The following is an 18,253-nucleotide window of genomic DNA, read 5'->3' as shown; positions in this document are numbered from 1 at the left end:
TTCTATTTTTGTGGGGAGTGAATTGTTTTTACATATTTATTTCTTTGGGACCTATACACAGTCAAACAATTGCATTCCCCTCCATCCTATCATTGTCCACTTTGTTGGTTCCTCTGCAGACTCTGCTGCAGCTTGCAAACTCTTGCAAAGTGACACAGTCCATTGCAGTTTCTCCAGATGCTGGTTGTCATTTTGACTTGTTCTGTTAGGCCAGGAACAGATATTACACTTTTTCTGGTGTAGGTGGTTGAAAACTGGTTTATACCTGTAACAGAACAGAAGTTCAGAGCACACAGACTGGTTTAAAAGTAATGGATCCTGGTTTCAAATAAACCTGGGTCAATGTGGTATCAGACTTAATCGATCTAGGTTAGGCCAATGAATTGAACTTCAGTACCAGGTCTGCTCGCAAATCAAGGTAAGTTGTTGTCTGCCAGCATCCCAGGTGCCTTTGTGGGTCCTCGCTAGCGTCCCTTGCAGGGAGCCACATAGGCTGCAAATGTCTATTACTGACACTGGCTGCTGACAAGGGAGGGAGATGGAAGTGGGGCTTGGCCATGCTCAGCTCCTTTGCACTGCGTCTGCTCACGTGGCTAAGGAAGTGCCTGGGTGGGTATGTGGGAGCCCACCTTGGCTACGTGAGCAGGCACAGTGCCTGGGAGCTGGGCATGGCCAACCCCCCCACCCTCCCTACCCCCATCAGCAGCCAGCATCAGTGACAGTATCTGTAGCTCATGCAGCTTCCTGGCACAGCACTGACTCACAGAAGGCATGGGGGTATTTGGGTGGGTGTGTGGGAGCCCACCAAGAGACCCCCAATAGTCACACAAGCAGGCACAGTGACAGGGAGCACACTGGGCTGGAGATGGAGTCACTGACTCAGCAGTGCTCAGCAATCTCTGGCAGCCTGTGGAGGCTGTGGTCATGCTGGGAGTATTGTTCAAGGGCCCCCAACCTGCTGGCCTAGGCCAGTGCCGGCAGTCTCACCCTCCCTCCCCCCTGCACCGAAGGCTGAACTTCTGTTCTGTTTGCTCCTGACTTAAACTAGGGCACTTACAGAAACCTGCATAATTTTGAGAGATTTTGAATGATTTGCAGGGTTTTGAATGTCTATACCTAGCTTCTGTCAGACAAGATTCAGCATCATGTCCTTTTCTTTTGTGGATGCTCATGTCCAGCCCCATGTTCTTTTCTGCCTCAACTCCCTTTTCTTACACTATTTTGCATTGTTCACAATGCCCACAGTGTCAGAGTGCTGTCCACCCTCTGTAGACTTTGGTCTGGCCTACATGATTCACTTGCCTGACAACTTCTAATTGCTTTATCAAGAGCAGTTAGTTCTAAGACTAATTCTAAGACTTCCAGTAGTCTCCCTCTGAGTGTTATGGCTCAACTCTCAATCTGGTATCAAATCCCATGATCTGGCCTCTTACCAAGAACTCCATTAACACCTCAAACTTGCAAGATTCTAACTTCAGCCTTTTCTGTATTTCTTTACCTTCCTTTTCCATGCCTGGCTTCAGACATACTGGTCACATATTTCATTCTTGCACAAAACTCAGTATTCCTCAGATTTCTGTAGTCCAGTTCATAGTTTGCTTCCTCTGCTTGAATTAATGGAAAACAATTAAAAACATTAATGGCACCTATACACTAGCAGTGAGGCTGCTCCGACATGCTGTAATTACAGCACGTTGGAAAAGACTCAATTAAATGAGTCTGCTGGAGCATTGTAATTACTGCACTCCAGCAGCTTCCAGTGTCTCGTGTATCAGCATTCTTGCACTTAAAAATGACTGCAGGGGTGCTTTATCTAAAGCTCATTTGATGAGCTTTAGATAAAGCACCCTCACCAACATTTTTAAGCATGGGGACACTGCTACACAAGGCACTTTGGGCGCTTTAATTAGAGAGGCTCCAAGAGCCACTGTCATTAAATCGCCCCCCTTCTCCCCCACACACACACTCCCAGAGCACGTGTATAAATGCCCTAAGTGCTTTAGAACCAGCTCTCGTCAGCTATTAAGCTGCCTTCTGATTATCTTCCTTTTTGCTTGGAGATACAGTGTGAAGTGCTGTTTAAACCTTCCCCAATTGTCCTCCCCACTTCCAGAGAGTTCGATCTCCCCTTAGGGTTTTAAGAGCTCCATTGTTTCTCCTCAGGGTATTTTCATAGTTTGTTTCACTCTTGGTATCACTTGCTGATAAGAGCCACTACAAGCCAAACAGATTGACTGAGTTCTGCTTTATGGAGTGTTTGAGTTTTAACTGATCAGCATAATATATTACAAACTTGCACACAACCCAGCAGCCAATTCCTGCTGGCCCATGTCAGAGCCTCTTTAAGGTACGATTTCCCCCATGCACCAGGATCACCAGCAGCTGCTTTGTGGGCCCCATTCCTCCTTTCCCCACCATGCCTGGGGAGCTCTGTTTGCACCTCCATTTTCCCCTTCCTGATGTACCAGGATCCTTAATTTTCTCCCCATGTCACAGGTATTTGTGTGCCACCCATTACCTTTTCCATATATAGTCGTATAACCTGGGGGCTGAGGGTGGCAGTGGGCACAAGCCCCAGTTCAGCGGGGGTACCAGAGTCTTCAGGAAGCTCATGCTGCCACCATCCCACCAAGCACAGCGGCACCTGTTTGAAGAGTTTGCACAGAGGCAGCAGCAGCCTGAGCTGCGTCACTCCTGGATGAGCTCCTGCCTGAGAAGGTAAATACTCTCTTCCCTCCCTTCTGCCCCAAGTACCCAAATTTCAAGCTATGTCTCTGTCCACGTGCCTCCCCATTCCTCCTCTTCTCTCTTTCTTTCCTTCTTTCTGGAGGTCCAATCAAAGAAATACCATGTAAGGGCCTGGTAAACTTGTCAGACAAGGGATACAGAAGTACAGATCTGTCCCAGTAGACCTTTTTCATTTTATATAGAAATTTTTATGTGCCTGAGCACCTCCAAGCCCCTTGGGCATCTTGATGAGCAGTTAGACAACTATTCACCTCACACCTGCTTTACTTCAGAGAATATGGTATGCTGGAGTGACTCATGGGACATTTCCCCACCCCATCTCATTTGCACAGCAGATGCTAAAGTGAGGCAGGGCAGTGCTTTTCACCTTCCTGCCTTTTTAGTATTTGTTAATAGAGAGAGACAAACCAAGGACATTGGTGTGAGATGGTGTGGGGGAAATTTCTAGTCATTAAAAATAATGAAGAAAAAATGTGAATTTAAAAATAGAGAAAGATTTGCATAAAACATTTTGGTGAATCATATCTGAGCTGTTCTCCTAGACTCAGAGAAAGAGCGAGAAAGTGAGTTTGCTTTGACCATACAGGAAATGGATAGACACAGTGGTATGGTGTGTTTCCAGCTCTCTCCCATTCTGTAATTGTCTTGCTGCCCTTCCCTATACCCAGTGAAGGACCTGTTTTATTTACAGTAGCCTATCCATGGGTGTTAAAGGAAGTGAGTGAGTGTAATTGTCAGTGGGAAGATGGGACTATTTGTAGTTGGGTAGCAGAGACTGTGACATGCCAGTAAGAGGCACATCATCCAAAAAGGGGTCTAAGGTGTAACTATGGGGATATTTTGCATATGTAAGCTAGTACCCATGAGCCCCTTTAGCTAAATAGGCAATTGGTCCCTCTTGATCAGCATCCAATTACCATCATCGAATAAAGCTTCAGAGGCAGGGGAATAAATTCATAATGCTCTTATTTAGCAGGATAATCTTATGCCTGAGGGAGGGCATGACATCCTTCCTGGCCTTTGTGACAATCAGGTGATACCCAGATATATGAATCTGGATTTCCCCTTATGAATGCATATAATAATCCACAATGGGTCTGGTGCTGCTCTGATAAAGACAAAGCTCTTCTTGTCTTCAGGCCTGGGTTCACCATTATCAGGTGAAAGCAAGGCAGTAACTTTGTGGTCAGAATAGGAAGCAGCTAGAAAGCAGGCTCAAAGGGGTGTGGCATTTTAAGGAATGTGTCCTGCTGCAGGGACTAGAATCACAAGGATTTGGATAAACTCACTCTCTTGAACTGTACCATCAGCTGTTACCAGCCAACATCTATTTCCTCAATATTTGGTAGGTCATCTTCATGATCCATTAGTTCTTTGGTTTCTCTGCTGGAACTGCTGGCCAGAGACCTAGCTGTGATGGTGGGCTGGGTGATACATCTTCTTAACCCACAGAACTGGAATGAGACCTCCCTACTATTATGTAAGCCATTCAATAGTGATTGCATGGCAATAACTACTTTGGGGCTTTTCTGTGTTAAAACAGATGAGATTGCAGTGCTTGATCTCAGCACTAGGGGGCATGCTGGTCACTGCAACTATCCCACCCTGACCTGTGCATCAATATTACATGTTAAAGTCATATGTATCAATATTATAAAAACAGCTTGAAAACATACTGTTCCCTCTCTCTGCACTTCCAGAACTGCAGACCAGAACTCAGTGTCAAGTCCACATTTCACTCTTGATCTGCTGTCTCTGTAATGGGCTCAACCTGGGATCAGAATGGTTCTCATGTTTGGAAGGAAGATGCCTTTTGCAGTTCAGGCCAATCTGTGCCTGCCACCTGACTGTGCTTGCCTGCTAGAAAAGAGAATAAAGCACCTCACTATCCATAAACAGTGAAGAAGGCTGGACTCTCATCTAACATTGGTCTTTTTCCTACAGAGCTGAGAGGGAAGGTGGGACTAGGCAGAAACCACGCCTAAATTTCCTTTCCTCTGACACCCTCCCTTCCTCACCTCGCTCCAAGAATTTGATTCAGAGCACACAGAAGGCAAAGCCAATTCAAGCACACACCCTGCAGTTGGAGTCCTGCAGGGCAAAAGAGGTTAAAGTTTGCTTGCCCTCCTTTTTCCCTTTGTTTTTCCTCTCATTCTATTGCTACTACCAGGAGAGAAATCCTGTCATTTAAGCATGTTCCTCTTCACATCATTCTCTCTCCTGAGCTCACTGGAAAACTTTTCAGCAGTTTGACTAAGTCTGCGGGTGCCGGCTCCACCTCCTTTTCTTCTGTGGATTAAAGAAGCTGCATTGGAAGATAAAGCTTCTTCTTGTCTTTTCTTCTGTATTTGTGAACTCTTTTGCCTCCACAGTATGGGAGCCACCATGCTGGCTGGAGTCTTGTGCTGCTTCCTACTAGGGTGCCTACTTCAAGAGAGCTTTGGCCTCATCAGAAGATACTACATTGGTGCTGTGGAGACAGACTGGGACTATGTGCACAGTGACCTGCTCTCTGTGCTGCAGGCAACAGCAGGGTAAAGCCATTTGTGTCTTAATATTTCATCTGTAATGTTTACCACTGGAATCAGCCATGCTGATATTTGTGGAAGGCTTGGCTTTGAGGAAGGTGGCACCTCAGTGGACCACAGGCATGGACCGTAGTGGTGATACTAAGGGATAGATGAAACCTTTTAACAGAAGTGCATACATATACACAGAGAGGCAGACACCTCACAGAGGCACAGGCATGTGCTTCCTGGGGGATATATCTGCTCATGTGTGTAAACACAACTGTAGATAGATGTATATGATTGTATGTATGAATGCACCTACCTGCATATGAGTGTGTGTGGATATCTTCATCTATGTGCGTCTCAGATGGTTAGTACATATGTTTGTGGGTGCAGCTTTGTCACTGCACAGACAATGTAGTGCCGCCCTGCACCTTACATCATTAATGACCTCTGTGTGACATGCCTGCATTCCCAGCAGTTTAGATGTGTGGGAAATCCTGATTTATTCAAGGTTTGTTCCTTTTGCGGTCCACTTATGCAGGTGTAAGAGACTGTGTATGGTTCAAAATAGGGGAGAATTACACATTGTCACACACTCGGACAAACTTATAGGCAGATGCACAGAAACACGCTCTCAGATAAAAGATGGATGGGTTGAATCTGCATGCACACTGGTAGCTGGCTAAGGCAAATGGAAATGTATGCTTTGACGTTGATGTTGTAAGTTTCTGTCATACAGTGCAATCATTTGCTATGTCTTTTTCCATGCATTTTTAAATCTATTCTGCTCTTACATTTGTGATGCTCGCACCTGGTACAAGTGAGATAAGGGTTGTTGTCCAGATGGTTGAGATGGAATTTTCCCTTCTACTCATAGGGTGTATCTACATGAGATGCTACAGTGCAGTAGCAATGAGCTACTACACCGTAGTTTGTTGCTACTGCATAGTAGCATTGCCAGGCGCTAACTGCGCAGCGACAGTACTGTGCAGTAGTAACGAACTACTATGCAGCATAGTAGTGTCAGGAGAAAACTGTGCAATGGTGGTATTGTGCAGTAATGCTGGTTATCACACAGTCATTTAGTACTTGCTTATGAAAGGACTAAATCACTGCGTAGTAACAACTGTGCAATCCGCCACTTGTGTAGACGTGGCCATGTTGTACTTAGCAGGGTCCTGCTCTGCTTTGTGACAGAGGAGTGAGGAGACTGCATTGTGCGCATTCTCCATCTTATAGGGTTGTTGGTTGTAGCCATGTTGTTTTAAGGACATACACAGACAAAGTTCTTCGAGTAAATGTGGTATCTTTTATTAGACCAACTAAATAGTTGGAAAAATTGTTCTTTGCAAGCTTTCAGGTATAAAGACCATTCTACATCTCATAGATTCTACATCTCATAGATTATACAACTCATCCCATAGATTATATGCTGTGCAGGTGGCAGTGCTTCTAATTAAACTCTCAAACACTTCCCCTTTTTTCACCTGTTTTCAGTTGCTCATAACTTTGCCTAAGTGTAACAGTTTGGGCTGATATTTCCTAGGGCTAGTGTCTTCCTCAAGATGAGCAGATATGCAAAGTTTTAGCTAAAACAATTTGGTTGCTTTTAAGAATGAGATTAGAGGAGAATGTGTTGTTTTGCCCCAAGATAATGGAACGACTGTGAGAATTGTTTTGAGAAGCTCCACTGCCCACATGCTTTAGCTATGGGATTTGGCAAAGGAGTGGCTCTAGTGTCAGGGCTGTGCTTTTAGCTTGTCATCTGTCAGCCCACTCAATTTTGACTAAGTAATGAGTAGGGATCCTGGTTTTCTCTGTTAAAAAAAAATCACAAATACTCTGATAAAAATTGCAAATTCTCCAATTAAAACTCCAAAATCTATGTTGTTCCACAATTAAAATGAAATGCCACTATATATACAGGTATCAGTTGAACGCAATGTTTTATAGATATGTTCACAATTTTAAAGCAATTTGGAAGCCTACCAGTGCCTGAATCAATACAGGCAGTCCTCGACTTACAACGTTTCGAGTTACAATGTTTCACGCTTACAACATTTATAAATTGACACCCTGTTTCAACTTTACAATGCCAGTTTTGACTTTGCAATGCTTGATCTGATGCGATACCACACCAGCAAACAAGTTCGTTGCATTACTCATCTCCCTGGAGAACATCTATCCAAACTTCCTTGGACACTTTCTTTAAGAAAGCAGACAAGATTCCAGAAAAAACTGCAGCCAAGACTCCTGAGAAGGCTCCAGCCAAGAACTCAAGCAAAAGCCTTTCAAAAAGTCGAGCAAAGTCACCTCAAAGAAGTCCTTCCAAATCAACAGGATTGCTATTTACAATATAAATACATTAATGTAGCTATATTACTCATCTATAATTGATCGAGTACAAAATTCTGGGGTATTTTTGGTGAAAATAGGCCTTAATTCAGGAACAATCCCCCATTTATAACATTGTTTCTTATGAGAACATTGGTTCCAAGTTACAATGTTTTGATGTAAGACCTGGTTTTCAGGAACCAATTGTGTCCTAAGTCCGAGGACTGCTTGTATTCTAATATTATAAAAACCTACATCTGTCTGTCTGCCTGTCTGTCTGTCTGTAATGCTTTATTCATGCTCTGATTGGCTGACAAACAACCAATCAGAGTGTGAACAAGTGTTCCAACAGGAGCTGGCGGCATGGTGGAACGCTGCCATGACGGCAGGGACATGGGGGACGGGGGATGGGGGGAAGGGGGCAAGGTAGGCACAGCTGGCCTCGCCCCCTCCCACCCTGCTCCCTGATGGCAGGGGCAACAGAGCAGACAGAACAGGGGGGACGAGACCAGCAGCGCTCCTTCCAGGTGGTGCTGATGGAGAGGAGGTGGGGGGAATGGGCCCGGACCCCAAGCAGCAAGAGGGAAGCGGGGAGTGGGCCAAGATTGGGGGCGGGGCCTGAGGCTCCATTCCCGCTCACTCCCCTCCCCCCATCATTCTTGATGGGCATTTGGCTAGTTTTAATATAATAAAGGGCTTAGTCTGTCCGTTTGTCCATAACGGTTTTGCTGAACTACGCATGCACCACCAAGATAGGATTACTATACATCTGGGTTTCCCTGGACATTTCCCCTCTCTTGTTAAGCCCTCTGATTGCTGTCCAGGTGGGTTGTCCAGGATTTCCCTTTGCTTCGGAGGTGGGGGAGCAGGGAGAGGGTGATCAGAGACAGTGGGGAGCGCACATGGACCTGCCTGCAGCTGCGAAGGTGTGCAGACCCAAGCGGTGTTCCCTGCTGGCTCTGATCACCTTCCCCTCTCCCACCCCGGGAGCACAGCAAAATCCTGGACATTTGGTCAGGGCAGGGGGAGCAGGGGTTGCGGTTGCGACAGGGCAGGGGGCGAGCGGAGGGTTGCCTGTTCTCCAGTGGGGGAATAGGTGGAGGGGAAGTGGAAAACTCCATGGCTGGGCAGTAGCGCAGTGCCTGTGCTCAGAGGGGTTGAGCAGCCAGGAGCTGCTGCCTGGGGAGGGGGATATGGAAGGGGAAGGGGGCATGGCCAAGCTGCCCATAGGGCACTGCAGCCCTATCCTAGGGCAGGGGTGCTACAAACATCCACTCCTCTTCCCTCCAGCCTGCACTGGGGCCAGACATACTCCACCACCACCTGCATGAATCAGAGCCACTGCGCTCCAACCCCGGCAGGATGGGCATAGCTGGGGCCCTCCGGCAGGGTTGGTGGGGCAGGAGGCTTCAGGTCGGGAGTGATGGGCATCAGGGTAGGGGCAGGGGATTGTGGGTTGGGAGTGCAGGGGGCACTGGCAGCATCAGGGGGCTTTGGGTCAGGAGTGAGGGGCACCATCAGGGCCCAGGGGTTGGGGGCTGCGGGTCAGGAGTGAGGGGCACCATCAGGGCCCAGGGGTCAGGGTACAGGTGAGTGAGTTTGGTGAGTGAGGGGCACTGGCAGAGCTGGGGTCAGTGGCTTGGGAGTGTGGGGCACCTGGGTGAGGGCGGGGGACTGTGGGTTGGGATTGCAGGGTGGGCACTGGCAGCACCAGGGGGCTGTGGGTAAGGAGTGAAGGGCACCAGCAGGGACAGGGGTGGGAGGGTGCGGGTCGGGAGTGAGAGGCATTGGGGTGGGGGTGGGGGACTGTTCATGGCAAGCAGACTGTGTTTGTCTCTATGTGTCCTTGTGCAGAGTAAGTGAGTAGAATGTGTGCCCATCTGCACGTGTGCACATGTATGTGCGTGTACATGTGTGCATCTGTGTTCATGGCAGGAGGGAGACTGTGTTTGTGTCTGTGTGTCCATGTGCGCAGACTGAGTGACTAGAGTGCACGCCCGTCTGCATGTGTGTGTGTGCATGTGTCAGCGCATATGCATGCATGTGTATGTGTACACATGTCTGTGTTCATAGCAGGGAGAGTGTTTTTGTGTCTGTGTGTCCATGTGGAGAGAGTGAGTGACTAGAGTGTGTGCCTGTCTGCGTGTGTGCATGTGTGTGTTGGTGCATGTGTGCATATGTCAGTGCATGCATGCATGGGTCTGTGTTCATGGCAGGGAAAGTGTGTTTGTCTCTGTGTGTCCATGTGCAGAGTGAGTGTGTATAGTGCACGTCCGTCTGTGTGTGTGCATGTGTGTGTGTGTCTGTGTTCACAGGTGGGAGAGTATGTTTGTATGTTTGTGTCCATGTGCAGAGAGTGAGTGAGAGTAGAGTGTGCACACCTGTGTGTGAGTGCCTGTGTGTGTATGTGTTTGGCCATAGGGGGACAGGGAGCAGGGAGAAGAGTCAGGCTTGTGCCCCCCACACCCCCAGCCCAGCATGGTCCCCCCAGCCTCCTCTGCCAGCACCAGGAGGGTCCCCCACAGCCCAGCTGCTGTGCGGGGAAGGGGCCTCCAATTTAGTGTTTGCTCAGTACACATTAATCTGCCTTTGGGTGTGGGGCTGGACACGAAGCGGTGTGGGGGACCATGGGCCTGGACATGGAGCGGGAGGGTGGGGGGGGCAGCGTTGGTGCAAGGCTGGACGTGGAGCAGTGGGGTGGGGGGGGGGTTGCAGCATGCAGGGCCGGACATGGAGTCGGGGGGTGGGTTGCGCACAGCCTGATGCACAGCGGCGACTGCACCAGATAGTGGGTGGTAGTGGTAGCCGCTGCATGCAACTTCCACCCTCCCCTGCCCCGTTCCTGGGAGGCAACAGTGGCTTGGTGCAGTGGGTGGCAGTGCTCCATCCTTGCCTTCCCTCCCCCCACCCCCCGGGTCATTCTTGACGGGCAATTGGCTAGTAATAATAAAATAAATTCTATTTACCTGTAAATTTTGACATTTGATTTTAGGTTTCTCATCATGGAAAATCAGAGCTCCCCCTGCCCCCTTCACTCATCAGGATGTGGGTCCAGCTGTGGCTGTCCCTCCCTCACTGTTTTGTGGTGCTGAGCAGCCCTGATATGCTGCTCATGCCATTGCCCCTCACTCCTAACCCACAGTCCCCTGGGCTCTGCTTTTAAGGGTCACACTAGGGGTGTCCAACCTGTGGTTCATGTGCCTGGGCAGCCTCTCTGTGTGGCATGTAGAAAATTGGGGTGGGGGCAGCCAGCCCAGCGGCAGATAGGCAAGGGAGAAGAAAGCAGAGCAGCAAATTAGGCAAGGAGCACAGGGAGCAGAAAGTAGAGAAGCAGATCAGGCAGGGGAAAGGGATAGGAGTAGTACGCAGTGAGGTGATGGGGCTTATTTTGTGGCACATCTGGAAAAAAGGTTGGCTCTCACTGGGTTACGTAATCAAGTGTTCAAAAGTTAGGACATGTCAAAGCTGAGGTCACCTGTGCATTCCTAAGTCAGTTCCTTCCCCCCCACCCCAGATAAAGTCTGTAATTGCACAATCACATCCTCTTCCACAGACACCTTGACTCATTCAGTACCTAGCAAGGAGGGTCCTCCAGGGATGAATCAGGGAAGTGTAGTGAGTGACTCAGTTTTCTGTAGTACTCTTGTCTCATTTATTTACAGTAATTGGAAGATGTACATGAATTAGGCAGGTGGGAAGAAAAAGCATGACCTTATGGTTAAGGTAAATGAAAGCTGTTAAAGAAAATTATGTATCTATATGCCGCAGAGCTCTTGTGGTTTAAATCTTTCTGTGCTTCAGTTCCCCGTGCTTAGAACAGGGGTAATAATACTAATAATTCCACCAAATCTCATAGGAGTGTGGTGAATTACAGGCTGGGTAGCACACAGGGGTCATGGTGTGCGTTCAGAAGAAAATGAACACTTTGTATTCAGTGAAGGGGTTGTTCTGTGTGGTAAATAGCGTCTAGGGCTACATACTAAACATGGGGTGCATCTATACATTCATTAATATGCTTTTGCTACTGTACATTAAAGTTAGTACTTCTAATGTGAGGTACTAACTAACTGTGCATCGGGCTGCCCTAATGTGCAGTAGCGAAATGTGCAGCACACTTTTTTAGTGATGCTTAATGCACAATAGCCTAATTTTACTGCACATTAGTATATTAGTATTAGTATATTAGTATTTTTGCTGTGACACTCTAATGTACAGTAAAATAAGCTACTATGCATTAAAGCGTATTTGTAGATGTACCCAAGGGAGATAAAAAATAGTATTGAATATCTACCCATTCATTGCATGATTCAGGAACCCTGTGGAAAAATGAGAATGTGATCTGGAATTAAAGACCATATCATAAGGTATACACAGCTAGATTAAAGATGTACAGGCCTCTTCCAGTCATTACCTAATTACTGAGAACTTCATGTTCTTTTAATGTGTTTTTGATTCATTGGTTAGTTGGGTTTTGGTTGTAGCCATGTTGGTCTAAGGACATAGATTCATAGATACATAGACATTAGGGGCTGGAAGGGACTTTGCAAGATCATCGATTCCAGCCCCCCTGCCATAGGCAGGAAGTTTGCTGGGGTCAAGTGATCCCAGCAAAATAAGCATCTAAACGCCTTTTGAATTAGTCCAGAATAGGTGCTTGCACCACCTCTGAGGGGAGTCTGTTACAGACCCTGGACACTCGGGCTGTAAAGAAATTTTTCCTTATGCCCAGTCTAAATTGGCCTTCTAGAAGTTTGTGGCCGCTAGACCTTGTTAACCCTTGGGGAGCCCTGGTGAACAACAGTTCTCCCAGGTCCTGGCCTGGTGCACCCCACTTATATACTTATAGGCTGCCACCAAGTCCCTGCTGAGCCTTGTCTTCTCCAGGCTGAAGAGTCCCATGTCCTTCAGCCTCTCCTCCTAAGGCTTGGTCTCTTGGCCTTTGACCATGCGAGTGACTCTTCTCTGGACTCTCTCAATCTTGTCCATGTCTCTCCTGAAGCGAGGGTCCCAAAACTGGATGCAGTACTCCTGCTGTGGCTTCACTAAGGCTGAGTACAGTGGGAGGATGATGTCCCTGGTTTTGCTTGAGTTGTATCGGTGGATGCATGCCAGAATTTAGTTTGCTCTACCAGCTATGGCATCACATTGGTGGCTCATGTTCATCTTGTGGTCGATCAAGATCCCCAAGTCTATTTTGGTCATGGTGCTAGCGAGTGTAGCACTGCCGAGCCTATAAGTATGATATTGGTTTTTCCTCCCAAGGTGGAGCACCCTGCACTTCTCAGCATTACATGCCATCAGGTTTCGGTCCCCCCACCTTGCAAGCCTGTCCAGGTCGGCCTGTATCCCGAACCTGTCCTCCAGTGTGACTGCCTTTCCCCATAGTTTAGTGTTGTCCGCAAACTTTGCCAGTTTGCATCTGACACCTGAATTCAGATCATCAATGAAGAAGTTGAAGAGTACTGGCCCAAGTACAGAGCCCCGAAGTACACCACTAGTCACCTCGCACCATGTTGATTTGCTGCCATCAACTAATACTCTTTGGGTCCGGCCCTGGAGCCAGTTCCCCAGCCATCAAACCATGAGGTGGCTGAGGCTGCAGTTCTCCAGCTTAGCCACACGGACATTGTGGGAGACCAAGTCAGAGGCCTTCTTGAAATCCAGATATATGACATGAACCTTGTCTCCCTTGTCCAGGCAATATGTAATCTGGTCATAGAAGGAGATGAGGTTCGTCAGGCAGGATCTTCCAACAACAAAGCCGTGTTGGCTGGCACTCAGAAAGTTGCCTTCCGTTAGCCTGCTGCTGATGGAACCCTTGATGCTTTTCTCCAGGATCTTTCCAGGGATGAATGTCAGACTGATCGGTCTGTAATTCCCTGGATCTTCCTTCCTTCCTTGAAGATTGGGACCATGTTGGTTCTTTTCCAGTCCTCCGGTACCCCCCGAGCACCACGAGTTCTCAAATATCTTCACTGTAGGGTGTGCTATGATGTCTGCCAGCTTTTTCAGGACTCTTGGGTGCGTTACATCTGGGCCTGCGGACTTGTGGATGTCGCGCCTCTCGAGGTGTTCTCTTACTTGATATATGTCGATTGAGAACCCATCTCCCACCCTCTGGATGCTTTGCATCCTATCTGACAGGGTGACCCCTTCCAATGGGTGGAAGACCAACACAAAGTAATTGTTTGGGAGATTGGCCTTTTCCTGAGCATCAGACGTCAGCTGCCCCTTTTGATTTAGCATGGGTCCAATGTTTCCTTTGTTCTTCCTCTGACTTCCCACATATCTGAAGACGATCCACTCGCAGGTGGAATACCACCAGGTCTCCGTTATCCCATTGAGTTCATAATCATTGTCTCTCAGGAGAAAGGCCAGTTCCTCTTGCTTGTTTCCCAAACTCCTGGCGTTTGTGTGCAGGCAGCTGAGCCTGCTGTGGGAAGCCCTGGACTTCCCTGTGTGTTGGGACATGATCTTTCCTTGGGCTGTCTTTGGAGTCAGTTCCCTTGGGCTACATAACTTGTTAGTACTGTGATTGTCATGACCTGAGCTAGAACTGTTAATTGACCACTCATCCCCCAGTGATTCTAGTTTAAAGCCCTGTCATGTAGGTCAGCCATCCTGGCTGAGAAGAGCTTCTTCCCTTTCAAGGGGAGGGGGAGGCAACCCCTCCCAAACAAGCCACTGCCTCTTTGCCTCTCATAGGCAGACAAGGTTCTTTGAGTAGATGTGATATCTATTATTAGACCAACTGAATAGTTGGAAAAATTGTTCTTTGCAAGGCAGAAACACCCTTCTTCAGGTATGTAGAGATTCTGCTGGTGAATTGGTTAGTTGGGACTTTTATTGGGTGTAATATGTATTGAATCAAGGAGCAGCCAAGCCAGATCATTGCAGTTTTAATCCAGAGGCTTGATTTTGTCCTCTGTTAAATTCAGAGTAACACTCTTGACTTCCATGGGCTTCTTCTGGGTTTCCACTAGTATCACAGGGCAGGATGTAGCCCTATAACCCTTATTCCACTGGTCCAATACTGCTCAATGATAGGGAAGCCATTCCTCACTTTAACATGGGGAAAGTACTCTTCCCTGTCACAGTGACTGCAGAAGCAAAGGTGTTTGGAGTTTCTTTGTGTTGCTGTTGGGGATAGATGTCTTATCTTTGTGAAGTGTCCTTAGAGTTCCCCTCCCTCTCTGCTCTATATTTTCACACTTTTTCAAGTTACTTTTGTCCCTGGATTCTCTCAAAGCCACAGCCTGACCCTTCTCTCTCTACAGCAGGGGTGTCAGACTTATGGACTGCGGGCTGGACTGGCCTGCGGAACCTTGTCATCTGGTTTGTGGGGCTGGCAGAGGGGCAGGAATTTGCATGCACGGCAAGTGGCGGTAGGGCCTGCCACTGAAATCCAGGACATGGAACCCCACTAATCCCCAAGATAGCTGCCGCCACTCTCCCTTTCACCCCCAGCACTGTATTTGGATCCTTGCTAAAAAGAGCCCCATGGTCCAGATCTGGCCCAGGGAAAAGAAGTGGGGGCAGGGTGAGTTTGAAATCCCTGCTTTACAGCATCTCTGTATTCTGCCTATGCCTCTCTCTTTTCGTTTGTTGCTTGCCTGGACCAGAGCAATATTCTCCTCTTTGTCTTCCATGCTCTTCTCTTCTCCTCTCCTGAGCCTATCTAAATAGTCAGAACTAAAACCATTTTTATCACAGTCATGCTGTACCACCTGTTTCCATCATGATCCCCTTTGTTCCATGTCTCTTTGGGGGGATGCAACAACATATTAAGGCTAAGAATTAGAGGAGAATTTTGCTGCAACTTGAATCAGAATAGTGGACATAAGATGCCAACAATCCCTGATTAGATTCAGGACATTGGTAGCTTATGCTTTGCCTTCCTCCCCAGTGGACACTGAAATTTGTAAAATCCCAATGAATGCCAGAGGCCATTCTGGGGATGATATATCACAGCTTTGGAGAATGCTGATTGGCAATTGAGGCTACTGTAGGAAGTTACACTTTCCAGAGGTGGAAGTTCTAGAACCATTCTCCAGTCACAGCAGTACAGTCTTGGATGGTCCAGAGGTCTGTTGTGCCTTCTCCTGGGTATAAGTTTAGGAGGACTTTGATAAATGAAAACACCAAGAAACATCAGCCTCTGGCTATGGCAACTAGCCTCAGAAATTCTTGACTTGGTATTTTTGTTCTTTGTTTTCACATTCCTTCCTTTCAGCCCAAGAGACTGAGCCTAATTGGTGATTCCTGATCTGCAAAATGTGTCACCTTTTCTGGGGATGTACTGGGGAACTGTCTGTACTACCAGAACCTTGAGCGTCATGTTTTGGCCTCCAAGCCTTTGACCTAAGAATACTGGACAATTCTGTAGGCCTTTAGCAAGACAGCAGCACACACTGTTTTCCTTGGCTGCCTGAGTTCTGAAGAGATTAGAGATAAGGAAGCCTAACAATACTAACAAAGCATTCCAGGGACTTACCAATGTGCCTTTGCTTAGTCTGCCCTTTGGGTGGGCGTTCCACTGAAAGCTGAAATGTAGATGTGCTGCCAAAAATGTTTGGATCTGATGCCCTTTATCTGAACTCTCACCTCACAACTGATCGCAAACCACTCCAACTCTCCTTTTGAATTCCTGGATTTTTTTCTGAATGATGAGGTAGCCCTGGCATAGGTGCTCTAGCACCATCCCATGCATAACTGGATTCCCCCCCCCCGCCTCCCCTCTCAGTGCTAGTTTTAGGTTGGTGCCAGTCTAAGAGCTTCAGTGGAATTACTGTTTATCAACTGCAATACAAGCAGGATCAAACTGTACAGCTCTGAAGTCCTCTTTCATTTCCTACCAAAGCCTGTTTTTGTAGTGTAATCATTAAAACAGTCTGGATTCGTAACAGTGGAATGACCAGAGACTTTCCCTTTTCAGCTGCCAACTCAAACCCAGTATGGTCTAAGTTGGGACTGAAAGATGGTATAGTCTTAACAGTAATTGGTGGCTTGTGCAAAATGAACATGGTGGGTGCATCCTGATGAGTGCACATGTGCAGGGGCACACATTTCCTGTTGGACAAACAGCAGTGGCTCATATTTGTGCCACTGATATTTGTCCCTGGGGACACTCCTGCACGTGCACTCCAGCGCACAGCAAAGTGATCTGGGTGGAATAGGGGAGGCTGAGGCCAGCACCCCAGCAGTCTTACCTGGGGTCCTCCCAGGGCAGCAGTGGTTGGCTGCTTGGAGCCTGGCTGGCAGCCAGAAATATGGCTCTGGCCAGCCAGGTGCCTTTTCTGGTGTTGCATGCTGCTGCAGCGTGAGCCACACTACTTTTTTCAGTGTTGTTTTTTTTTGAGACTCTGATTTTCTGGTGTCAAAAAACCTGCCACGCTGCTAATTAGCAGTGCAGAGAATGAATGCATATTCACTGTGTGCAGTTTGAGGCACCTCAAACTGCTTTCAGGTGCCACAAACTGCATGTGCACACTCGTCTGGATGTCCCTGGTGGTCTCAAACTAGTTGCCAGTAAATGAGGAGTTTGTTTAGTACAGAGGATGAGGAATGAGTGGGCCATGAAGAAGGAGATGGCCTACTTTGGGCTTTGTTAGTTAGTTGTCACAGGGCTGGGAGGGAATTTCCCCCCCATCTTCCCATGCTACATGTGCAAGGTTTTTTCAAGACTTCATAAGAGCACTACATGTTGGTTGCAGCCAAGCTAGGAATATGATTGCGGTGTGCCAGTGCCTGTGCTGGGGCTTAAACCTGGAAGCTGCTGGCCAGAGGTGCTTGTCCCTCCACTCAGGGTCAGACCCAATCACCATATCTGGAGTCAAGGAAGGAATATTACTTCATGGTTAGATTGGTATGGATTGTGGGGGTTGTTGCCTTACTCTGTAGTGTGGGGGTGGGGGTGTTGGGGTAGCCCTCTCTCTGGGATCTCTTGAGCATATATTAATAACATTTACAGCAGCAGGACATTGGCCACTATGTCCTCCTGCTTTGCTAGCAGGTTAGAGTGCTATATCTTGTGTTGTGTCAGGGTTCACTGTGTAGTTTTGCTAAGCGAGCAGATAAAAGATTTGTATGGGACAGTTTGGATATGGATGATCCTGCCTCAGGCACAGGACTGGACTAGATGACTTCTCAAGGTCCCTTCCAGTCCTACTTCTCTATGATTCTATGATGCTCTGGACTTCCTTTCTCACCCACTGGGAATCTTTACAAGCCAGCTTGTTAGTAGACTGGCTGGGTGTCAGATGCTTGCGCTGGTGCTGACTGTGCTGTACCTCTTGTAAGGATATGCAATATGGCTGCTCACCTGAGTGTCATCAGGCTGGTATTTTTCAAAAGGACTAAGGTCAAGTTTGTGGTTTAAGTGCAATAATTGGACAAAATATTAGCAAGTCCCCCCAACTAATGGCCTAGGTTTGAATATCAGCACCCACCATGCTTACTTATTAGTCAATTCCAGGTACCAGTCTATAGGGCTAAATCTACAGGGCTAAACCTGAGTACAAATGCACTAAGGTTTGGGACTAAGAGTGCAGGAGTAATGGGAGTTTTAGTCATAATGGATCCTCCTGCATTTAGAAGCTGAGAACACCAAGCCAATCTGTACTAACTGTGGGGGATGGGTGGGAGAGGCAGGAAGGAGC

The 18,253-nt window shown here is 47.6% G+C and overlaps 1 protein-coding gene across 1 annotated transcript in view; it reads left to right on the top strand.

Annotated features, from left to right (window-relative positions):
- Nucleotides 1–4,515: 4,515 nt before the first annotated feature.
- F8 (coagulation factor VIII) overlaps nucleotides 4,516–18,253 on the top strand; it is a 105,293-nt gene continuing 91,555 nt past the window's right edge. The window contains exon 1 of the mRNA XM_019481905.2: nucleotides 4,516–5,282. Coding sequence (XP_019337450.1) covers nucleotides 5,122–5,282 — 161 coding nt within the window. The 5' untranslated portion in view covers nucleotides 4,516–5,121. The remainder of the gene's footprint in view (nucleotides 5,283–18,253) is intronic.

Source organism: Alligator mississippiensis, chromosome 8 (genome assembly GCF_030867095.1).
Source record: "Alligator mississippiensis isolate rAllMis1 chromosome 8, rAllMis1, whole genome shotgun sequence".
NCBI classification, from domain to species: domain Eukaryota; kingdom Metazoa; phylum Chordata; order Crocodylia; family Alligatoridae; genus Alligator; species Alligator mississippiensis.
Note: the sequence above shows the minus strand (reverse complement) of the source record. Positions and strands in the feature narration are given on the sequence as shown.